General features: G+C 50.8%; 1 protein-coding gene across 1 annotated transcript in view; it reads right to left on the bottom strand.

Annotated features, from left to right (window-relative positions):
• The window catches only part of AP1B1 (adaptor related protein complex 1 subunit beta 1), a 108,676-nt gene that overhangs the window by 67,489 nt on the left and 15,867 nt on the right, over positions 1–25,320 (bottom strand). The window contains exons 5-16 of the mRNA XM_075319978.1: positions 24,368–24,613; positions 23,953–24,143; positions 23,426–23,647; positions 23,216–23,336; positions 11,027–11,122; positions 10,476–10,591; positions 10,118–10,283; positions 9,884–9,982; positions 9,486–9,745; positions 1,973–2,177; positions 1,087–1,116; positions 187–321 (exon numbers count right to left, since the gene is read on the bottom strand). Of these exons, the coding sequence (XP_075176093.1) occupies positions 187–321; positions 1,087–1,116; positions 1,973–2,177; positions 9,486–9,745; positions 9,884–9,982; positions 10,118–10,283; positions 10,476–10,591; positions 11,027–11,122; positions 23,216–23,336; positions 23,426–23,647; positions 23,953–24,143; positions 24,368–24,613 (1,887 nt within the window). The remainder of the gene's footprint in view (positions 1–186; positions 322–1,086; positions 1,117–1,972; positions 2,178–9,485; positions 9,746–9,883; positions 9,983–10,117; positions 10,284–10,475; positions 10,592–11,026; positions 11,123–23,215; positions 23,337–23,425; positions 23,648–23,952; positions 24,144–24,367; positions 24,614–25,320) is intronic.

Genomic DNA, 25,320 nt, shown 5'->3' with positions numbered 1-25,320 from the left:
GTTAAGAGACTTTACACAGTATTTAAAGGATTAAACTATGGTAATCATAGCTAGCTCTGGTCACTGCTTTATAGCCTGCTCCATATATAGGATGTACGTAATAGTACTATGTCCTACATCCTATGTCATGAAGGGGTTAATATTTGAAGATAAAGGGTAGTTGCATGTATAACAAATATCACTTACTGACTTTGGAGCCACATATGAGCCAAGAATAGCACCTGTTCCACTGCCCAAATCAAAGATGTCACCGAGTCCTCCAGAGATTGGAGGTCCAAGGGGGGCAGCAGCCGCTGGAGGAGCCATGAATCCAGTGGGCATCTACAAGAGGCAGAAGATATTAATAATAATAATTTATAGAAACACTTAATTCCATAGCAATTTACATACATTGGCAATACTGTCCCCATTGGGGCTCACAATCTAGAGTGCCTATGAGTATGTTTTTGGAGTGTGGGAGGAAACCAGGAGAACTCGGAGGAAACTCACACAAATACGGGGAGAACATACAAACTCCTTGCAGATGTTGTCCTTGGTGGGATTTGAACCCAGGCCCCTAGTGCTGCAAGACTGCAGTGCTAACCACTGAGCCACGTAGCCGCTATACAAGGGAAAGCTATATCAGTAACAGGGTATTTCACAAAGTAATGCAAGGGGCTGGTCATATGTATCAATATATTGCGGTTTATTTCTGATTAGCAGACAAATAATATGACAACTGTGGATTCAGTCAGGAAAATAGGAGTGATAGAGCTGGTGCGAATCGATTCACAGGACCCAGGCCATGGTGGACGGAAGCCCTGAGAACCGTCTCCTACCTCTCAACATCAGCGGCTCTTCCATTGATTAGCCAGCCTAGTGTGACAGCATATGTGCGTCACTTCCCAACAATGACGTTTCATAAGGCAATTCACCAAAACAAGAGTCGCCCCAATGGTGTCAGCCCTGTATGGGCTGGTTCTCAGGGCATCCGTCCAGTGGACATAGATGTGGCAGATGGCCCGAGTTCTTCAACTACAGTCATAATACAAGAAGAAGGTTTGTTAAAAAATATTACTATCAAATAGTATAAGGAATTGCACTTACAGACATATTTGGACCGGATTCACCACCCAGCTGTGAAGTAAGAAACAATTATTTAACACAAAATATCTTATCAAGGATCAAACTTAAATGGCGTCTACAACCCCTGTGATGTGAAGACGCCTAGTCCCTAGTGATTGTAATTCTGGACACTGAGTGAGTATGATCAAACCCTATGGGGTTCAATACTGCCCCCATGCAATATAGACACACACTTCTCCCTAGCATACCCCTTCCGTGTCTTCCACAATCTTTGACGTTGAAGCAGATGGGAGGGGAGGCAGAGAACAGGCAACCAGAAAAAGGCGGGGAGACACACAGAAAAGCCGCAGAACAGCAGCAGCCAAGAACATTGATAGAAAAAGGAAAGAAAAATGATAGGATCAGCCCAATACACTATGGAAGAATGAGGCATTCATTTACAGTTCACGCCAAAGCAAAATTATGAGAGGTTTAGAGGGACTTCAGGCAAAAGTCCACTAAAGATATGAGAGGACGTCTTGTGTCACAACTTAGTCCCTAAGCTTTTTCATGGATACACTGCCAATTAAAGTGGTTGTCCGGTGCCGCTCATTCCATGTCAGGAGGTGAGCGGTGATGATGAGATTTTGTGGCACATAGCTGCTAAGATGCACCTAGCCATGACCAGCCCTATTTATTAGAATGTGACATCTCTGTCTGTCAGAAATTCACACATCCTACAGATGGCGCCGCACACCACAATGCAGAAGAGAGGAGACCCGGACAAACCCTTTAATAATGCAGGGCTTAAGAGCATGAAGACAATATGGCAAACATTGAGCACAGTCTAACGTACCATGAATATATTTTATTGACATAGAAATGTATTTTTTGGTGTACAAAGTGGGGCTGACTACCATGTACATACCAAGTTGTCCAATCCACCACTCAGGAGATCCACTCCACCCAATGGTACAGAACTAGCAGTCAGGGGAGGTCCACTGACAGGTGGTGCTAGATCCAGGTTTAGGAGGTCACCCAGCAGATCGCCCTGAGATGGGATGACTGACGGGTGGGATTCTGCCTGGGGTTGCACTGTGGTAACTGCATCTGGACTCTCTGCACTCTCGCTGCTGTGGACAAAAGGCAAGTGAATTAGTAATGGTCCGTCTGTAACGTAATGCTGCCCTCCTTCACATTGGAGCTTGTGTGGTGAGAAAGAAAAGATGGGCAGTTCGGGTTTCCATACACGTGGATATGACTTCTGATACAATCACACACCGGTATGAGCCACTGAATACATCTCTCAGACACAGTGATAACTAAGATGGGCTATCCGGGACCCGATACTTAATAACCTGTCACAGATAACATTATATTTTTCTTCCCCTACTTTTGAGAGCCATAACTTAATTTTTTTCCATGACAGAGCTATATGAGGACTTTTTTTTTTGCGGGATGAGTTGTAGTGTTGAATGACACCTTTTTACCTTATAATATACTGGAAAATAAATTTCACAATAGTAAATAAACCTCGCAATACCGACATTGTTTTCTGGCTTTGATGATTTCTACACGATTCTCCAAAGTTGGTACGATCACGGCGGTGCCAAACTTGTCAAGGCTTTTTTATTATTATTTTTATAGTGAATTTTTTTATATACATAATAAAAATATACAGAAATTTGTCATTGTTGCCATTTTCCAAAGTATATATCTTTATCCAACATCTCAAAGCAAATCCTTGTCCACGAATCTATTGGTTGGTTGATTTTTTTCTGATTATAAATTTGTGTGACCGCGATTTCTGTATTATGATGTGATAGGATTGGATATTCATATGATGATTAATATGATATCAAGTGTCATTCTTTTGGCACATTTTAGCTCTGGAGATGACACCTATATTTATATTCTTTTTTTCTGTATTTGTCTATTTTAGTGTCTGATAAAGACCCAATTATAGGGGTAGAAAAAGAGAATTTTGTTTACTTACCGTAAATTCTTTTTCTTATAGTTCCGTATTGGGAGACCCAGACATTGGGTGTATAGCTTCTGCCTCCGGAGGACACACAAAGTACTACACTAAAAAAGTGTAGCTCCTCCCTCTGAGCATATACACCCCCTGGATAACCAAATCTAGCCAGTTTAGAGCAAAAGCTGAAGGAGAATAGCCACCTACAAGTAGAGATAGAGCAAAAAACCGGAACAACCGAAGCCTCTGTCTACAACAACAGCCGGTGATAACACGCGGAACAAGAAACTGCCAACAGGCAACAGGGAGGGTGCTGGGTCTCCCAATACGGAACTATAAGAAAAAGAATTTACGGTAAGTAAACAAAATTCTATTTTTCTTTATCGCTCCTATGGGAGACCCAGACATTGGGACGTCTCAAAGCAGTCCATGGGTGGGAATAAACAGAAAACTGGGAAGTAGGCAGAACCTAACTTCACAAATGGGCGACAGCCGCCTGAAGGATGCGTCTGCCCAAGCTCGCATCTGCCGAAGCATGAGCATGCACTTGGTAGTGCTTTGAAAAGGTATGCAGACTAGTCCAAGTGGCAGCCTGACAGACCTGCTGAGCCGTAGCCTGGTGCCTGAAAGCCCAAGAGGCACCGACAGCTCTGGTCGAGTGTGCCTTGATCCCCGGCGGGGGAGGCACCTGAGTACACTGGTAGGCATCGGAAATAGCCGACCTAATCCAACGAGCTAAGGTCGGCTTAGAAGCCGAGAGGCCCTTACGCCGACCTGTGGTTAGCACAAAAAGAGAGGTGCACCGCCTAAGAACAGCGGTGCGAGACACATAGATCCGGAGCGCCCGCACCAGATCCAGAGTATGCAACGCTTTTCAAAGCGATGAACAGGAGCCGGACAAAAGGAAGGCAGGGAAATGTCCTGGTTAAGGTGGAAAGGAGAAACCACCTTAGGGAGAAAGTCCGGAGTCGGACGGAGAACCACCTTGTCTTGATGAAAAACCAAAAAAGGTGACTCCGAAGAGAGCGCAGCCAAATCAGAGACTCTCCTGAGGGAAGTTATGGCCACTAGAAAGACCACTTTCTGTGAAAGACGAAACAAAGAAACCTCCCTAAGAGGCTCAAAGGGGGGTTTCTGCAAGGCCGTGAGGACCAAACTGAGGTCCCAGGGATCCAAGGGCCGCCGGTAAGGCGGAACGATGTGAGACGCGCCCTGCATGAAGGTGCGCACCTGAGCCAGCCGGGCGATACGCCGCTGGAACAACACTGACAGAGCCGAGACCTGTCCCTTGAGGGAATTGAGGGGATAGTCCTAGCTGCAGACCGGACTGTAGAAAGGACAGGAGGGTCGGCAAGGAAAAAGGCCAAGGAGCATGGCCGGAAGAGCGACACCAGGACAGGGAAATTCTCCAGGTCCTGTGATAGATTTTGGCCGAGGAAGACTTCCGAGCCCGAGTCATAGTGGAGATGACTTCAGGAGGAATACCAGAAGTCGTCAAGATCCAGGACTCAAGAGCCACGTCGTCAATCTGAGAGCCACAGAATTCTGGCGGAAAAACGGACCTTGAGAGAGAAGGTCTGGACGGTCCGGGAGATGCCACGGCACCTCTACGGACAGATGGAGCAGGTCTGGGTACCAAGCTCGCCTGGGCCAGTCCGGAGCAATGAGGATGACCCGACGGCCCTCCATTCTGATCTTGCGCAGGACTCTGGGCAAGAGAGCTAGAGGGGGAAACACGTAGGACAGACGAAACTGGAACCAATCTTGAACCAGAGCGTCCGCTGCAAAGGCCTGAGGATCGTGGGAGCGAGCCACGTAAACAGGAACCTTGTTGTTGTGCCGGGATGCCATTAGATCCACTTCCGAAGTGCCCCACTTGCGGCAGATTGACTGAAACACAGCCGGATGCAGGGACCACTCGCCACTGTCCACGGTTTGACGGCTGAGATAATCTGCCTCCCAGTTTTCCACGCCTGGGATGTGGACTGCGGATATGGTGGACTTGGAGTCCTCCGTCCACTGAAGGATGCGTTGAACCTCCAACATTGCCAGGCGGCTGCGTGTCCCGCCTTGGTGATTGATGTAGGCAACCGCTGTCGCGTTGTCTGACTGGACTCAGATGTGCTTGCCCGCCAACAGGTGGTGAAAGGCTAAGAGAGCTAGAAGCACAGCTCTGGTTTCCAGCACATTGATCGAGAGGGCTGACTCGGACGGAGTCCAAGTGCCCTGCGCTCTGTGGTGGAGATATACCGCTCCCCAGCCGGATAGACTGGCATCCGTGGTGAAAATCACCCAGGACGGGGCCAGGAAGGAGCGTCCCTGAGACAGAGAGAGGGGCCGAAGCCAACACTGAAGGGAGCCCCTGGTCTGTGGCGACAGAGCCACTAACCTGTGCAAGGAGGAAGTCCGCTTGTCCCAACAGCGGAGAATGTCCAGCTGCAGAGGACGCAGATGGAACTGGGCAAAGGGAACCGCCTCCATTGACGCCGCTGACAGTCTGCACTGGATGAAGCCTTGACTAGAAGGTCGTCCAGGTAAGGAATCACTGCCAACCCCTGGAGGTGCAGAACCGCAACCACTGCTGCCATGACCTTGGTGAATACTCGAGGAGCCGTGGCTAACCCGAAGGGGAGAGCCACGTATTGGAAATGTTCCTCTCCGATTGCAAAATGTATCCAACGCTGGTGTGAAACTGCAATTGGCACATGCAGATAGGCATCTCTGATGTCGATGGATGCCAGGAAATCTCCTTGGGTCATTGAGGCAATGACTGATCGCAGAGACTCCATGCGAAAATGCCGCACCCGAACATGCTTGTTGAGAAGCTTGAGATCCAGGATGGGCCGGAAGGAACCGTCCTTTTTGGGAACTAGGAAGAGATTTGAGTAGAAACCTCTGAACCGTTCCCGGGCGGGAACCGGTACAATTACTCCGTTGGCCTGCAAGGATGCCACGGCCTGAGAGAAGGCGGCGGCCTTGGAGCAGGGGGGAGTTGACAGAAAAAAATCTGTTTGGCGGGCTGGAAGAGAATTCTATCCTGTAGCCGTGGGAGATGATATCCCGCACCCACTGATCGGAGACGTGTTGAAACCATACTTCGCCAAAGTGGGAGAGCCTGCCACCGACCAAGGACGTTGCTGGCGCGGCCAGATAGTCAAGAGGAGGCTGCCTTAGTGGCAGCACCTCCTGCGGTCTTTTGAGGACGCGGCTTCGTGCGCCAGTTGGGTTTTTGGTCCTTGGCTGAGTTAGTGGACGAGGCCGAGGGCTTAGAGGACGACCAGTTGCAGGAACGAAAGGAACGAAACCTCGACTGGTTCCTGCCCTGGACAGATTTCCTGGTTTTAGTTTGTGGCATGGAAGTACTCTTCCCGCCAGTAGCTTCCTTAATAATTTCATCCAGTTGTTCACCGAACAGCCTGGACCCAGCAAAAGGGAGCCCAGCAAGGTACTTCTTTGAAGAAGCGTCTGCCTTCCACTCTCGAAGCCACAAGATCCTGCGGATAGCGAGGGAATTAGCCGAAGCCACCGCGGTGCGGTGAGAAGCTTCCAGCATGGCAGACATGGCATAGGATGAAAAAGCTGAAGCTTGAGAAGTTAAGGCAACAATTTCGGGCATAGATTCCCTGGTGAGGGAATGCATCTCCTCTAGAGAAGCAGAGATGGCTTTGAGAGCCCACACTGCTGCAAAAGATGGGGAGAACGAGGCCCCTGCCGCCTCATATACAGATTTGGCCAGAAGGTCAACCTGGCGGTCAGTGGAATCTTTAAGAGAGGTGCCATCAGCCACTGATACAACTGTCCGGGCTGAGAGTCTAGACACCGGAGGGTCTACCTTTGGTGAATGAGCCCACTCCTTGACAACCTCTGGTGGAAAGGGAAAACGGTCATCAGAACCACGCTTTGGAAAGCGTTTGTCAGGACAGGCCCTAGGCTTGGTCACAGTAGCCTGAAAACTGGAGTGGTTAAAGAACACACTCCTTGTCCTCTTAGGCAAGGTAAACTGGTGCTTTTCTGCCAGAGAGGGTTGCTCCTCTGATACTGGCAGATTGAGGTCCAGTACAGAATTAATGGACGCAATCAAATCACTAACATCTGAGTCACTTTCGGACAGATCAATGGGGCACATGGAGGCCGCCTCCGAGCCCCCAGTAACGGCATCCTCTTCGTCCTGCGAGTCAGCTCTTGAATCAGAGCCGCGGGACGAGGAAAGAGAGGGAGCCCTGCGTCTCCTCTTAGGAGGACGGGGTCTGGGACCAGATGAAGAATCCTCTGTGAGCTCCGCTGAGAGAGCCCTAGCAGCAGAGGCGCCCTGTGAAGGGGGCTGATGCATGTTCAGCAAAGTCCGGGACAGCTGTCCCATGGAGTCGGCAAAAGACTGGGAGATTGACCTAGAGAAGGATTCTACCCAAGCCGGGGGTTCAGCCACCGGAGCCAGAGCAGCCGGAGGGACCACTGTGGGTGCGATTCCAGGCTGAGGCATTGTCAGGTTAGAGCAGGCATCACAATGTGGATATGTGCTCGGTTCAGGTAGCACGAGCTTACATGCAGTGCATATTGCGTACAGCCTTGCAGCCTTGCTTCTTGTGTGAGACATGCTGCTGGAGTGGGGGCTCTGCCAGAATGACCCCCAGAGAGTATATAAACAGGTCCACAACCGGAGGTTGTGGCTTACCAGACCGTTTGTATGCCCTCCAGATCCCACAGCCCGGACCCCCAGACAGATTAGCAGGGATGCTGCAGCCAGCGCCGATCGCTGAGAGAACGCTGATAAAATGGCGCCAGAGCGAGGAGAGGGGGCGGGACCTACTCTGAGAGCGGGATCTGGAGGGCCAAGGAGATTTACAGGGGAGGGGACATTTACTCAGAGAGGAGTGTCCCTCCCCTGTGCCGAACGGCCGCTGGGCGGAGCCGCACTGTCCCTCTGCATGATTGACATGCAAGGGCAGTGAAATCGAAACTAGGCCTCCGGCGAAGCCGGGGCCTAAATTTAAGCGATGCGGCCGGCGCGCAGGCTCCAACGGCGCAGTTCTCAGGTGACAACCAGAGAACCGGCCGGAAATGTCAGAACAGTTACACAGCACACTCTCCCCAACAATAAAGTACAAGGGACCCCCCGAACATAAATGTCTCAGATACTTAGCTTGTGAGACGCAGGGTTTCAAGTCCCTGGGGATGAGTGCTCCGTCCAGCAGGATCCTGAAGGGCTGCGGATGGAGACCGGCCTCCTGCAAAGCAGGGAGAACCGTGCTGGCTCCCACTTCAAGCCAGAGCCCGAGGGATGGTGAAGAAGCACGTCATGTAAGGCTCCAGCCCTGGAATCAACCTTAACAACACCGCCGACACAGTGGGGTGAGAAGGGACATGCCGGGAGTCCAGGCTTGGACCCACTTTTCTTCAAAAACTTTCCAAAAATGAAAAATCAGATGAGAATGCATGTGTGGATGTATGCCTCCTGAACACAAAGCAATGAACTGGCTAGATTTGGTTATCCAGGGGGTGTATATGCTCAGAGGGAGGAGCTACACTTTTTTAGTGTAGTACTTTGTGTGTCCTCCGGAGGCAGAAGCTATACACCCAATGTCTGGGTCTCCCATAGGAACGATAAAGAAACAGTTTTTTCTAGACTGCCTGTATATTACATTCCTAATATCCATTTTGGAGTGCCAAGTTCCTCTTATTTATTGATGGCTTTGAACGCTTTTGAGCACCCATTTTTTCAACTGTGCCATAAACCTCACTCTACTGAAGAAAAACAAAAAAACCCTTTAATTATAACATTTCCGTTTTTTTCCATCTCTAGGTCGTTTATATTTTGATAGAGCAGACTTTTATAGAAGCCATAATAAAAAAAAATGTTTATTTTTTAAAATCTTCATTTTTAATGGTAGAAAAGTTGAGTGATTAAAATTTGTTTTAATTTTTTTAAATATTTTTATTTACATTTTTTTTTAGTCCCCCTAGTGAACTTGAACCTGTGATCCTCTGATTGCTTATACTATATACTGCCATATGATTGTATTGCAGTATACAGTAAATATCACAGCCTTCTTTGAAGCTCGGCAAGAGGTTGGGTTTAACAGATCACCGTAATGGCAGGCTTTGGGGTCTTCAGCAGAGCCCCAGGAGCCATGACAACCCATTGGCACACCATAGTCGTGCTCTGGTGAGGCCAAAGGATGTGCACCCCTACAATACCCCACTTAAAATGTTTTTAATGCCAATATGAAAGTTTGACCGTGGCATTTAAGGAGTTAACAGCAGTCAGTGGAGCTCCAGCTCCACTGCTGTTACAGGCAGAAGAAGACCATCCGTTTGTTGGGAATGAGGGGGGCTCAGCCTCCAAGTCTCGACTGTACATGTACGGCAGTTGTCGGGAAGGAAAGAAGTGTGTTATGACTTTGGAAGCCGTTCTCTAAATTATATTTGAAAGCCCTTAAAGATAACCTGACATTAATGAAATACTCACGAGCCAGTTCGTGGTGGTAACCTTTTGGGAACAACTCCACGACTTCCTTCTACAAAAGCATTTGGAGGCTTGTGGTAGACTGAAGCCAGCGTGCCAATGTAACAGATAAGTTCCTCCAGCAAAGTGGGCTCAATGAGGTCAGTTTCTTCAGAGATCAAAGGTTTTTCGGCCAAGACCACTTCTTTAGCAGCAACGGGATCTGTAGACAGCAGCCGCCAGTATATGTAGCCACGATCTCGGAGATCTGGGTTATCTGAATCCTATGACAAAGTTTCTGTATTATATATCATAGTTGTGTCAATCACAAGGTTCTCTATTCTCCATATCTCAATAGGAAATGATAGCCTGAAGGTTTTACACAACAGTGGTCAAGGCACAGTAACCATATGGGCATTCACCTGCGTTGCCAAGCTAAGTACTTGCTGTACCAGCTCCTGGGTCTCTGTTGGCTTCTTCAAAAACAGCTTCACAATAGCCGTAAGAAGTTGTAGTTGCACCTAAAATTGGAAGAAATTATTTAAACAGATGGAACTTAAACCATTAAAGGTATTCCACAAAATCTAAAGGACGTATTTTAGTAAGTCAATAACTCAAACCCAAGCAAACTAGCTGGGCACAGTGCAGACACTCACCTGTGTGCTCTCATCGTGGAAGCCCTCTAAGAAGCTTTCCAGCAGCTCATCTGCATTATCTATGCGCTCAGCATACTCTCCTACTATCCAAATCATGGCCGCCCGTGCCTCCGGTTCATCAAGAGAGTCCAGGTTCTCGCATAGAGTGGAGATGACGCTCTCATATCTAGTGATGGATTAATGAATATCAAACTTTGCACTGTTTTTCGCTGCCATATTGTGACATGCCAGGAAATGATTATGCATAAATGGACATCACACTATAAATCCCACATGTGATTATGATTGATGAGGACACCCGGAGACACACATCACCTGACCGTCTGTACTATAGGTTACAATGCAGAGTGACGCTTACTTGTTTGGGTACTTTCTGAAAATGTCCTTTATCACCACAATGGCTTCCTGGACCACATAGTTCACCTTGGTCTGAATGAGATCCAGCAGGGTGCTCACACAGCGCTCGGCAGATTGCTAAAAGGGAAGAAAATCACAATTTCAAGTCAATTATTGACTTCACGATACTTAAAGGGGGTTTTCTAGCCAGAAAAGATCTCACAGAAAAATGCTCGAGTTCACCATTGACTTCCATTACACTCAGTACACAAGCTGAGCGCATCCGAGCATCCAACTGCTCAGTACGAATACCAAGCATCCGAGCACGGTAGTGCTCACTCATCACTATTTATTACCTTTTTTAAATCAAGCGCCAAGGCGCATGCTCGAGCGGCAGTCTGTTTATCCTTCTGCTAGTCGTGGGCAGAACAAGTAACTGGGGTCTCATTTATTGATGACAGGTAAAAGTGGTCAGACCCTCAATAATATAGTATTTTTTAGATCGGTAATAATCCTTCTGCCTGGACTATCCCTTTAAGTCGGTGAAAGTGTACATTAGAAGGCCTTTCATACCTCCACTTTAATGGCACAGCGTCCAATTGCTCTAACAGCCTTCCGTACAAAATCCACGTCCACCTCTGTGGCGTATTCCTTCAGTTCAGCCAGGACCTAAATATAAATATAAAGAGAATTATATTGAATTACAGAAATCCTGACTACGTGGTTTTCAACACCCTGACAAAGAAGGGAATTTTGTTTACTTACCGTAAATTCCTTTTCTTCTAGCTCCAATTGGGAGACCCAGACAATTGGGTGTATAGCTACTGCCTCCGGAGGCCACACAAAGTATTACACTAAAAAGTGTAAGGCCCCTCCCCTTCTGGCTATACACCCCCCCGTGGGATCACGGGCTCCTCAGTTTTAGTGCAAAAGCAAGAAGGAGGAAAGCCAATAACTGTTTTAAAGACAAATTCAATCCGAGGAACAACATCGGAGAATTGAACTCTTCAACATGAACAACATGTGCACCCGAAAAAACAAAATCCCTAAGAAAACAGGGTGGGTGCTGGGTCTCCCAATTGGAGCTAGAAGAAAAGGAATTTACGGTAAGTAAACAAAATTCCCTTCTTCTTTGTCGCTCCTAATTGGGAGACCCAGACAATTGGGACGTCCAAAAGCAGTCCCTGGGTGGGTAAAAGAATACCTCGTGATAGGGCCGTCAAACAGCCCTTTCCTACAGGTGGGCCACCGCCGCCTGAAGGACTTGTCTACCTAGGCTGGCATCCGCCGAAGCGTAGGTATGCACCTGATAATGCTTGGTAAAAGTGTGCAGACTCGACCAGGTAGCCGCCTGGCACACCTGCTGAGCCGTAGCCTGGTGCCGTAATGCCCAGGACGCACCCACGGCTCTGGTAGAATGGGCCTTCAGTCCTGATGGAATCGGAAGCCCAGCAGAACGGTAGGTGTGAAGAATTGGTTCCTTGATCCACCGCGCCAGGGTGGATTTGGAAGCTTGCGACCCCTTACGCTGACCAGCGACAAGGATAAAGAGTGCATCCGAGCGGCGCAGGGGCGCCGTGCATGAAATGTAGATCCTGAGTGCTCTCACCAGATCCAATAAATGCAAACCTTTTTCAAATTGGTGAACTGGATGCGGACACAAAGACGGTAAAGTGATATCCTGGTTGAGATGAAAGGAGGATACCACCTTAGGAAGAAATTCTGGAATTGGACGCAGAACTACCTTGTCCTGGTGAAATACTAGGAAGGGAGATCTGCATGATAACGCCGCCAGCTCGGACACTCTCCGAAGAGACGTGACCGCCACTAGAAAGGCCACTTTCTGTGAAAGACGAGAAAGGGAAACATCCTTCAAAGGCTCGAAAGGCGGCTTCTGGAGAGCAATTAGGACCTTGTTCAGATCCCAGGGCTCCAACGGCCGCTTGTAAGGGGGGACGATATGACAAACCCCTTGCAGGAACGTGCGTACCTGAGGAAGTCGCGCTAGGCGCTTCTGAAAAAATACGGATAGCGCGGAGACTTGACCTTTAAGGGAGCCGAGCGACAAACCTTTTTCCAACCCAGACTGCAGGAAGGAAAGAAAAATAGGCAATGCAAATGGCCAGGGAGAAACTCCCTGAGCAGAGCACCAAGATAAGAATATCTTCCACGTCCTGTGGTAGATCTTGGCGGAGGATGGTTTCCTAGCCTGTCTCATGGTGGCAACCACTTCATGAGATAAACCTGAGGCCGCTAGGATCCAGGACTCAATGGCCACACAGTCAGGTTCAGGGCCGCAGAATTCAGATGGAAAAACGGCCCTTGAGACAGCAAGTCTGGACGGTCTGGCAGAGCCCACGGTTGGCCTACCGTGAGGTGCCACAGATCCGGGTACCACGACGACCTTGGCCAGTCTGGAGCGACGAGGATGGCGCGGCGGCAGTCGGCCCTGATCTTGTGCAGCACCCTGGGCAACAACGCCAGAGGTGGGAACACATAAGGTAGCCTGAACTGCGACCAATCCTGAACTAGGGCGTCTGCCGCCAGAGCTCGGTAATCGTGGGATCGCGCCATGAAAACCGAGACCTTGTTGTTGTGCCGTGACGCCATCAGGTCGACGTCCGGCATCCCCCAGCGGCGACAGATCTCCTGAAACACGTCCGGGTGAAGGGACCATTCCCCTGCGTCCATGCCCTGGCGACTGAGAAAGTCTGCTTCCCAGTTTTCCACGCCTGGTATGTGAACTGCGGATATGGTGGATGCCGTGTCTTCCACCCACGTCAGAATCCGCCGGACTTCCTGGAAGGCCTGCCGACTGCGTGTTCCCCCTTGGTGGTTGATGTATGCCACCGCTGTGGAGTTGTCCGACTGAATTCGGATCTGCTTGCCTGCTAGCCACTGCTGGAAGGCTTGTAGGGCAAGATAGACTGCTCTGATTTCCAGAACATTGATTTGAAGGGTGGACTCTTTCCGAGTCCACGTACCGTGAGCCCTGTGGTGGAGAAACACTGCTCCCCACCCTGACAGGCTCGCGTCTGTCGTGACCACCGCCCAGGATGGGGGTAGGAACGACTTTCCTTTCGACAATGAGGTGGGAAGAAGCCACCACCGGAGAGAGTCCTTGGCTGTCTGAGAGAGGGAGACATCCCTGTCGAGGGATGTCGACTTCCCGTCCCATTGGCGGAGAATGTCCCATTGAAGTGGACGCAGATGAAACTGCGCGAAAGGAACTGCTTCCATTGCTGCTACCATCTTCCCTAGGAAGTGCATGACGCGCCTCAAGGGGTGCGACTGGCCCTGAAGGAGAGATTGCACCCCTGTCTGTAGTGAACACTGTTTGTCCAGTGGAAGTTTCACTATCGCTGAGAGAGTATGAAACTCCATGCCAAGATATGTTAGTGATTGGGTCGGGGTTAGATTTGACTTTGAAAAGTTGATAATCCACCCGAAACCCTGGAGAGTCTTCAGTGCCACGTTCAGGCTGTGCTGGCATGCCTCTTGAGAGGGTGCCTTGATAAGTAGATCGTCCAAATACGGAATCACAGAGTGACCTTGCGAGTGCAGGAGTGCCACTACTGCTGCCATAACCTTGGTAAAGACCCGAGGGGCTGTCGCCAGCCCGAAAGGTAGAGCTACGAACTGCAGGTGTTCGCTTCCTACAACGAAGCGTAGAAAACGCTGATGCTCTGGCGCAATCGGCACGTGGAGATAAGCATCCTTGATGTCTATTGATGCTAGGAAATCTCCTTGAGACATTGAGGCGATGACGGAGCGGAGGGATTCCATCCGGAACCGCCTGGTTTTCACGTGTTTGTTGAGCAGCTTTAGATCCAGGACGGGACGGAACGACCCGTCCTTCTTTGGCACCACAAACAAATTGGAGTAAAAACCGCGACCTCGTTCCTGAAGAGGAACGGGAGTCACCACTCCTTCCGCCTTTAGGGCGGACACCGCTTGCAGAAGAGCATCTGCTCGGTCGGGAGGTGGAGAAGTTCTGAAGAAGCGAGTTGGAGGACGAGAACTGAACTCTATCCTGTACCCGTGAGACAGAATGTCTCTCACCCAACGGTCTTTGACCTGTGACAGCCAAATGTCGCCAAAGCGGGAGAGCCTGCCACCGACCGAGGATGCGGAGAGAGGAGGCTGAAAGTCATGAGGAAGCCGTCTTGGTAACGGTTCTTCCGGCTGTCTTTTTTGGTCGTGATTGAGTCCGCCAAGAATCTGAGCCCCTCTGATCCTTTTGAGTTCTTTTGGACGAGGAGAATTGGGACCTGCCTGAGCCTCGAAAGGACCGAAAACCAGACTGTCCCCTCCTCTGTTGGGGTTTGTTTTGTCTGGGTTGAGGTAAGGATGAATCCTTAGCCTTGGAGTGTTTAATGATTTCATCCAAACGCTCACCAAACAGTCGGTCACGAGAAAAAGGCAAACTGGTTAAGCACTTCTTGGAAGCAGAATCTGCCTTCCATTCTCTCAACCACAAGGCTCTACGTAAAACCACGGAGTTGGCAGACGCCACTGCCGTACGGCTCGTAGAGTCTAGGACAGCATTAATCGCGTAAGACGCGAATGCAGATATTTGAGAGGTCAAGGGCGCCACCTGCGGAGCAGATGTACGTGTGACCGTGTCGACCTGTGTAAGCCCAGCTGAAATAGCTTGGAGTGCCCATACGGCTGCGAATGCTGGCGCCAACGACGCTCCAATAGCTTCATAGATGGATTTCAACCAGAGCTCCATCTGTCTGTCAGTGGCATCTTTAAGTGCCGCCCCATCTTCCACTGCAACTAAGGATCTAGCTGCAAGCCTGGAGATTGGAGGGTCCACCTTGGGACACTGGGTCCAGCCCTTGACCACGTCAGGGGGAAAAGGATATCGTGTATCTTTAAGCCGTTTGGAGAAACGCTTATCTGGATAAGCGTGGTGTTTCTGGATAGCGTCTCTAAAGTCAGAGTGGTCCAGAAAAGTGCTCAATTTACGCTTGGGATACCTGAAATGGAATTTCTCCTGCTGTGAGGCTGACTCCTCCGCAGGAGGAGCTGGTGGAGAAATATCTAACATTCTATTGATGGACGCTATAAGATCATTCACTATGGCGTCACCATCAGGTGTATCCAGATTGAGAACGGTCCCAGGATCAGAATCCTGATCCGCCACATCCGCCTCATCACACAGAGTCGTCCAGCTGGGACCCTGACCAGTGTGATGAAGTTGAGGGCCGCTCACAGCGAGCCCGCTTAGGCCGTCTGGGACTGTCGTCCGAGTCAGAGTCGTCACCCTGGGGTGCATGCGACACCTCCTGAGCTCGGGAGTGTTCCAGCTGAGGGGGACCAGGGAGCAATGATTCAACAGTACCCATGGTCTGAGTTACTGGTCTAGACTGCAATGTTTCAAGAATTTTAGACATAGTCATAGACAATCTGTCAGCAAAAACTGCAAACTCCGTCCCTGTCACCTGGACAGCATTCACAGGTGGTTCTCCCTGGGTCACCTCTAGCAGCGGCCCCGGCTGAGCAAGTGCCACAGGGGCCGAGCACTGCACACAATGGGGGTCAGTGGAACCTGCCGGTAGAGCAGCCCCACATGCGGTACAAGCCGCATATAAAGTCTGTGCCTTGGCACGTTTGCTTTTTGCGGACGACATGCTGTTGTCTGCCTTGAGTAACCTAGGAGGGTATATAGCAGAGAGTCAGCAGCGACCGTACAGTGTAATGTATAGCATGCAAGCACAAAAATACAAAGTACACTTCGGCACAAGTGGGGGTGAGCCCTTGAGGGCTGCTTACCGCCCGCTGAAAAGCGGGTGTGAGGTCGCAGAATCCCGTGTCTGGGTCTCCCAGTCTCCCCTCTCCAGCTCAGCGTGCAGACAGGAATGGCTGCCGGCGTCCTGTGAGGAGGGGCGGACCGTGGGCGTGCCACAAACAAAGTGCGGGAAACTGGCGTCCCACTGTGCCCAGTGTGAGGGCTGGAGTATGTAAAGCAGACTCCAGCCCTCAGCGCTGATGGTCTGTACAGCGTCCCGCCCTCCCCCTGACTGGCAGGTCTGGGGGCGGGAACGAAACGAACTAGGCCGCAAAAGCCGGGGACTGTAGGAATAAGCGCGGCCGTCATACATGCACGGCTAGCGCGGAAGTCCCCGGCGCACCACAAGTCCCAGCCGCGTCGCAGTGAAAACTGACCCCAGCGGCCGGCGCGGCCGTTCGTACTAAGTCTACTCACTCAGCAGCGCTGTAGTGAGGAATGGCACAAGCGCAGCAGCGCTGATGTCCCCGGCGCACTAACACGCCCAGCATGCTGCGGTGTGCGCGCGGTATGCCCGGGGACACAGAGTACCTTAACGAAGCAGGGCCCTGTCCCTGACGATACTCAGCTCCATATCCAGCCGATTCTCCGGGGGCTGTGGAAGGAGCACGGTCTCAGTGCCTGGAGACCGGTAAAGTCCCACTTCACCCAGAGCCCTAATGGGGATGGGGAAGGAATCAGCATGTGGGCTCCAGCCTCCGTACCCGCAATGGGTACCTCAACCTTAACAAACACCGCCGACAGAAAGTGGGGTGAGAAGGGAGCATGCTGGGGGCCCTAGTATGGGCCCTCTTTTCTTCCATCCGACATAGTCAGCAGCTGCTGCTGACTAAACAGTGGAGCTATGCGTGGATGTCTGACCTCCTTCGCACAAAGCATAAAACTGAGGAGCCCGTGATCCCACGGGGGGGTGTATAGCCAGAAGGGGAGGGGCCTTACACTTTTTAGTGTAATACTTTGTGTGGCCTCCGGAGGCAGTAGCTATACACCCAATTGTCTGGGTCTCCCAATTAGGAGCGACAAAGAAAAAGAGAATTTTGTTTACTTACCGTAAATTCTTTTTCTTATAGTTCCGTCTTGGGAGACCCAGACCTTGGGTGTTTAGCTTCTGCCTCCGGAGGACACACAAAGTACTACACCTAAAAGGTGTAGCTCCTCCCTCTGACCCTATACACCCCCTGGTGAACCAGTCACAGCCAGTTTAGAGCAAAAGCTGAAGGAGAATAGCCACCCACAAGTAGAACAGAGCAAGAGCCGGAACAACCGGAGACTCTGTCCACGACAACAGCATGTGAAAACACACGGCACAAGGAAATTGCCAACAGGCAACAGGGAGGGTGCTGGGTCTCCCAAGACGGAACTATAAGAAAAAGAATTTACGGTAAGTAAACAAAATTCTCTTTTTCTTTATCGTTCCTTTGGGAGACCCAGACCTTGGGACGTTCCAAAGCAGTCCCTGGGTGGGAAATAAACATAAAAATTAAGAAGTAGGCAGAAACCTAACTTCACAAATGGGCGACCGCCGCCTGAAGGATGCGTCTGCCCAAGCTCGCATCTGCCGAAGCATGATCATGCACTTGGTAGTGCTTCGAAAAGTTATGCAGGCTAACCCAAGTGGCAGCCTGACAGACTTGTTGAGCCGTAGCCTGGTGCCTAAAAGCCCAAGAGGCACAGACAGCTCTGGTCGAGTGTGCTTTGATCCTCGGCGGGGGAGGCGCCTGCGTACTATGGTAGGCGTCCGAGATGGTCGACCTAATCCAACGGGCTAAGGTCGGCTTAGAAGCAGGGAGGCCCTTGCGCCGACCTGTGGTTAGCACAAAAAGAGAGGTGCATCGCCTAAGCGCAGCGGTGCGAGACACATAGATCCGGAGAGCACGCACCAGATCTAGAGTATGTAGAGCTTTTTCAAAGCGATGAACAGGGGCCGGACAGAAGGAAGGTAAGGTAATGTCCTGGATAAGGTGGAAGGGAGAGACCACCTTAGGAAGAAAGTCCGGAGTCGGACGGAGAACCACCTTGTCTTGATGAAAGACTAAAAAAGGCGACTCCGATGAGAGCGCAGCCAAATCAGAAACTCTCCTGAGAGAAGTTATAGCAACCAGAAAGGCCACTTTCTGTGAGAGACGGTACAAAGAAACCTCCCTAAGGGGCTCAAAGGGGTGTTTCTGCAAGACTGTGAGAACCAAGTTAAGGTCCCAGAGGTCCAAGGGCCGCCGGTAAGGCGGGATGATGTGAGACGCGCCCTGCATGAAGGTGCGGACCTGAGCCAGCCGAGTGAGACGCCACTGGAACAGGACTGACAGGGCCGAACCCTGTCCCTTGAGCGAGTTGAGGGACAGACCTAGCTGCAGACCGGACTGTAGAAAAGACAGAAGGGTCGGCAAGGAGAATGGCCGGTAGAGCGACACCAGGACAGGAAAATTTTCCAAGTCCTGTGATAGATCTTAGTGGACGAAGACTTACGGGCCCAAGTCATAGTGGAGATGACTTCAGGGGGAATACCAGAAGCCATCAAAATCCAGGACTCAAGAACCACGCCGTCAATTTGAGGGCCGCAGAATTCGGGCGGAAGAACGGACCTTGCGAGAGTAGGTCTGGACGGTCCGGGAGAGGCCACGGCATCTCTACGGACAGTTGGAGCAGGTCCGGATACCAAGCTCGCCTGGGCCAGTCCGGTGCAATGAGGATGACTCGACGACCCTCCATTCTGATCTTGCGCAGGACTCTGGGCAAGAGGGCTAGAGGGGGAAACACGTAGGACAGACGAAACTGGGACCAGTCCTGAACCAGAGCGTCCGCGGCGAAGGCCTGAGGATCGCGGGAGCGAGCCACGTAGACAGGAACTTTGTTGTTGTGACAGGATGCCATTAGGTCCACGTCCGGAGTGCCCCATTTGCGGCAGATCGACTGAAATACTACCAGGTGCAGGGACCACTCGCCACCGTCCACGCTTTGACGGCTGAGATAATCTGCCTCCCAGTTGTCCACGCCTGGGATATGGACTGCGGATATGGTGGACCTGGAGTCCTCCGCCCATTGAAGAATGCGTTGTACCTCCATCATTGCCAGGCGGCTGTGTGTCCCGCCTTAATGGTTGATGTAGGCAACCGCTGTCGCGTTGTCTGACTGGACTCGAATGTGCCTGCCCGCCAGCAGATGGTGAAATGCTAGGAGAGCTACAAGTACGGCTCTGATTTCCAGCACATTGATTGAAAAGGCTGACTCGGACGGAGTCCAAGTGCCCTGTGCTCTGTGGTGGAGACATACCGCTCCCCAGCCGGATAGACTGGCATCCGTGGTGAGAATCACCCAGGACGGGGCCAGGAAGGAATGCCCTTGGGACAGGGAGAGGGGCCGAAGCCACCACTGAAGACAGCTCTTGGTCCGTGGCGACAGAGCCACTGACTTGTGTAAGGAGGGAGGCCGCTTGTCCCAACAGCGGAGAATGTCCAGCTGCAGGGGGCGCAGATGGAACTGGGCAAAGGGAACAGCCTCCATGGACGCCACCATTTGACCCAGCACCTGCATCAGACGCCTGAGGGTATAACGGCGGGGCCTCAGGAGAGAGCGCACCGCTAACTGGAGTGACAGCTGTTTGACTAAGGGCAACTTCACAAGTGCCGGCAGAGTCTCGAACTGCATCCCTAGGTACGTGAGACTCTGGGTCGGAGTCAAAGTGGATTTGGGAAGATTGACAAGCCACCCGAATTGGGCTAGAGTGCTGAGAGTGAGCGAGACACTCCGCTGACAGTCTGCGCTGGATGGAGCCTTGACTAGAAGGTCGTCCATGTAAGGGAGCACTGCCAACTCCTGGAGGTGCAGAACCGCAATCACTGCTGCCATGACCTTGGTGAATACCCGAGGGGCCGTGGCTAACCCGAAGGGGAGAGCCACGAATTGGAAGTGATCGTTTCCTATTGCAAAGCGTAGCCAATGCTGGTGTGAAACTGCAATTGGCACATGCAGATAGGCATCTCTGATGTCGATGGACGCCAGGAAATCCCCTTGGGTCATTGAGGCAATGACTGATCGCAGGGACTCCATGCGAAAGTGCCGCACCCGAACATGCTTGTTGAGAAGCTTGAGATCCAGGATGGGTCTGAAGGTACCGTTCTTTTTGGGAACTAGGAAGAGGTTTGAGTAAAAACCTCTGAACCGTTCCCGGGCGGGAACTGGTACAATTACGCCGTTGGCCTGCAAGGCTGCCACGGCCTGCGAGAAGGCGGCAGCCCTGGAGCAGGGGGGAGTTGAGAGAAAAAAATCTGTTTGGCGGGCTGGAAGAGAATTCTATCCTGTAGCCGTGAGAGATGATATCTCTCACCCACTGATCGGAGACTTGTTGAAACCAAGCGCCGCCAAAGTGGGAGAGCCTGCCACCGACTAAGGACGTGGCTGGAGCGGGCCGAGAGTCACGAGGAGACTGCCTTAGTGGCAGGACCTCCTGCGGTCTTCTGCGGACGCGCTCTAGAGCGCCAGTGGGATTTCTGGTCCTCGGCTGAGTTAGCGGACGAGGCGGACGGCTTAGAGGACGACCAGTTGGAGGAACGAAAGGAACGAAACCTCGACTGAATCCTACCCTGGGAAGGTTTCCTGGTCTTGGTTTGTGGCATGGAAGTACTCTTCCCGCCAGTAGCCTCTTTAATAATTTCATCCAGCTGTTCACCGAACAGCCGGGAACCAGCAAAAGGGAGCCCAAGAAGCATGTGCCTTCCACTCTTGAAGCCACGAGATCCTGCGGATAACGAGGGAATTAGCCGAAGCCACCGCAGTGAGAAGCCTCTAGCATGGCAGACATGGCATAGGAAGAAAAAGCTGAAGCTTGAGAAGTTAAGGCAACCATCTCGGGCATAGATTCCCTGGTGAGGGAATGCATCTCCTCCAGACTAGCAGAGATGGCTTTGAGGGCCCACACTGCTGCAAAAGTTGGGGAAAACGCGGCCCCCACCGCTTCATACACGGATATGGCCAGAAGGTCAATCTGACGGTCAGTGGCATCCTTAAGGAAGTGCCATCAGCCACCGACACAACGGTCCGGGCTGAGAGCCTAGACACCGGAGGGTCTACCTTTGGAGAGTGAGCCCACTCCTTGACCACCTCAGGTGGAAAGGGAAACGGTCATCAGAACCACGCTTTGGGAAGCGTTTGTCAGGACAGACCCTGGGTTTGGTCACAGCGGCCTGAAAACTGGAGTGGTTAAAGAACACACTCTTTGTCCTCTTAGGCGAGGTAAACTGGTGCTTTTCTGCCAGAGAGGGTTGCTCCTTTGATACTGGCGGATTGAGATCCAGTACAGAATTAATGGAAGCAATCTAGTCACTAAGGTCCGAGTCACCCTCGGAAGGATCAATGGCGCACATGGAGTTAGCCTCCGAGCCCCCTGTATAGGCATCCTCCTCATCCTGCGAGTCCTCAGCCCTTGAATCAGATCCACGGGATGAGGAGGGAGAGGGAACCCTGCGGAGCCTCTTAGGAGGACGGGGCCTGTGCCCTGATGATGAATCCTCTGTGAGCTCCAGTGCACGGAGGTCAGAGGATAGGGATCCTAAAGGACCCTTAGCAAGAGCATTAGAAGCACCCTGTGAAGGGGCCTTATGCATATTCATCAAAGTCCTGGACAGAAGTCCCATGGACTCAGCAAATGACTAGGAGATAGACCTAGAGAAGGACTCTACCCAGGCCGGGGGTTCAGCCACAGGTGCAGGAGCAGCCTGAGAGACCACTGCGGCCGAGACTCCAGGCCGTGGCACCTCCAAGTTAGAGCAGACATCACAATGTGGATAGGTGCTCGCTTCAGGCAGCAGGAGCTTACATGCAGCGCATGCAGCATAAAGCTTTGGAGCCTTGCTCCTCGTGTGAGACATGCTGCTTGAGTGGGGGAAACAGCTTCTACAAAGAGAATGAACCCCAGGGAGTATATAGCAGAGGTCCACAACCGGAGACCGGCTGTGGCATACCAGACCGCTGGAAGCGGTGTCGCGTGCCCTCCAGATCCCGAAGCCCGGACCCCCAATGCACAGCACCTCAGCAGGGATGCAAAGTGCAGGATGGCCCAGAGCAGAGTGAACCCTGCCCAAGAAAATGGCCGCCGGAGCGAAGAGAGTGGGCGGACGGGGGCGTCCCTCGGAATCTGGAGGGCCATACAGGCCTGCAGGGGGGGGGGTGGGGGGGGGGTCGCGCACAAGCAGTGGGGAGTGTCCCTCCCCTGTGCAGGACGGCCGCCGGGAGGGGCCATGCCTGTCCCTCTGCATGAGTGACATGCGAGTGCAGGTAACAGAAACTAGGCCTCCGGCGAAGCCGGGGCCTAAATTTGAGCAGCGAGGCCGACGCGCAGGCACCATCGGCGCGGTTCTCGGGCGAAAAGCCAGAGGACCCGCCGGAAATGCCAAAAAAACACAGCAAACACACTCTCCCCACACAAAGGACAGGGACCCCCAACATATGAACGTCTCAAGGTACTTAGCTGCTGAGACGCAGGGCCAGGTCCCTGGGGGTGAGTGCTCCGGTCCAGCAGGGTTCTCAAGGGGCTGTGGACGGAGACAGGTCTCCTGCCAGGCATGGAGACCGTGCTGGCTCCCACTTCAATCCAGAGCCCAGGAGGGATGGTGAAGGAGCACGGCATGTAAGGTTCCAGCCTTGGAAATCAACCTTACAACACCACCGACACAGTGGGGTGAGAAGGGATATGCCGGGAGTCCAGACGTGGACCCGCTTTTCTTCAATCTTCTTCCAAAAAAAAAAGAAAAAGGAAAAATCATATGAGAATGCATGTGTGGATGTATGCCTCCTGAACACAAAGCGATAAACTGGCTGTGACTGGTTCACCAGGGGGTGTATAGGCTCAGAGGGAGGAGCTACACCTCTTAGGTGTAGTACTTTGTGTGTCCTCCGGAGGCAGAAGCTAAACACCCAAGGTCTGGGTCTCCCAAAGGAACGATAAAGAAAGTTGCATTCCTTCCAATACTAACCTGGGCAATATTGGCAGGGGATGCCAGTCTGATCATGATGTCAAGCTTTTCAAGTTTAACGTAGATTGGGTCATTATATTTCACAAAGAAAACTTTCATCTCATGCTTCAAGATCTCTGGCCTGGAAGATAAGGCATGAAGAATAAGTGACAGTGACCAGGGGACACAGAGCATTGGTAAAGCAGGTCATTATGGAAATGAAAACCTTACCGTTTCTGCACAATTAAGTTGATGTTGCGCAGTGCCACATACTGCAATTCGGGCTCAGCGGAGAGCAAAGTGACAAGAGGGGGCGCCAGCTTCTTTAACAGTGTCCCATAGTAATCCAAATCTTTGGATAGCAGTTCCATAAGTTTCATAAGAACCTTCACCGCCGAGAGGACCACAGCTGAATTGGCATGTGAAAGACGTGGCGTAACACGTTCACATACACTGTGGACAGAACAAGTGCATCAAATATGGTGTCTAAAAAAATCCTCATGAATAATATCCATTTTAAGCACAATCTGTTAGCACAAAATGACTATTCAAACCAGGCACAGGAGTTGGGTGAACTCCTGGCAAAATTGGACGAGTCAGTACATGTAACCACCTGCTTCATTTCCATCTACAGCGATATATGCAAATCATAGAGGTTACAAGGTGCACTAAAGTGCCTGGACATATCAAGGGTGCAGCAGGAGCCAGTGCTTGGTTTGAACAGTCATCTTGTGCAGATATATATACTTTCAACTTACCTTTGAGCTTCCCGGTCATCTTTGGGAATATAGTTGGCCAAACAGTCAAGAATGAAGATCTGACCCCACTCTGTACACTCATTAAGAGCAGTAAGCAACTTATTGATTGACTGTGGATTCAAGTCCAAGAGGTTACTATTTGGGTGGGATTCTGCAATCTCTGATAGAGCTGCTACAGCATTAGCCACGACCTAGAGTGAAAAGGTATGAAGAACAGATACAGATAGATTACTTGACGGTCAGACAGCAAGCCCAACAGTCTTCATGACTTGTATAGTCTTTAGGCATTTCTAGTGATGAATCTTAACAAAGGGTCCTAAACAGTAACAAGGTAACATAGTAACAAGGCAGGATCTGACAGCTGGCTGGTCCACTTACAGTACCCGGTATAATAAGACAAAAGCAATTTCCTTACCATTGGATTTGAGTCAGAAATGAGATCTTTCAATGTATCAAGAAAGCCCTGATCTTCCACTAGCTGAGCATTAATGTCATGCAGTTTGGCAACACAAACTGCTGCTGTCTTGCGCACGTATGGGTCCTCGTCCTTCAGGCACTTGCGCAGTGGCTCGCAGAGATACTCTGTGATCTTGTCCACGCGGATGCAGCCCATGGTGCGCACCGCTAGAGCGCGGATCAGGGGGTTTGGGTCTTCACAGTCCTGAATAAGAGGACAAGTCAACAAATGTATACATAAGCAATGAATAGAACATACAGAACTACAGGTATTTAGTAGCCTGCGTAAAATGAGTGCTGAGTGAGTACAGTGCGCCAGGCCAGCTTTTATTAATTCATATCATAAAGTAAATGATCAGGTTGTGGCTTCCTTCCCACAAGAGCAAAGTAACCACCGTGATATCTGAGACATCCATCTGCTGAAAGACGGCCAACGTTATCTGGATGTCAGGGTGGCTGCAATATGGTGCCACAATATCAAGTCTTCAGGGAAGGTTTTATAATGATTAGCTATATATGCAGCAAAAAGATAGTAGGTCATCTGGGTCATTCCATGGTAACTTACGTTACAGTCACAAGCCAAAGAGTTAATAATGGCTACAGACTGTTCTCTGAAGGCAGGCACAAAAATGAGCGAATGTATATTGTACATTGAACTATTCTCAATACATTTCAACACAGTTTGATTTTTCAACAATACAAATTAAATACAACACACAATGTGATTACTTGGTAACTTACGTTACACAAAAAACCTGTAAGTTACCAAGTAATCACATTGTATTTTGTATTTAATTTGTATTGTTGAAAAATCAAACTGTGTTGAAATGTATTGAGAATAGTTCAATGTACAATATACATTCACTCATTCTTGTGCCTGCCTTCAGGAACAGTCTGAAGCCATTATTAACT

This window comes from Anomaloglossus baeobatrachus, chromosome 1 (genome assembly GCF_048569485.1).
Source record: "Anomaloglossus baeobatrachus isolate aAnoBae1 chromosome 1, aAnoBae1.hap1, whole genome shotgun sequence".
NCBI classification, from domain to species: Eukaryota; Metazoa; Chordata; class Amphibia; order Anura; family Aromobatidae; genus Anomaloglossus; species Anomaloglossus baeobatrachus.
The sequence above is the reverse complement of the archived record's forward strand: the minus strand, read 5'-3'. Positions and strand labels throughout refer to the sequence as shown.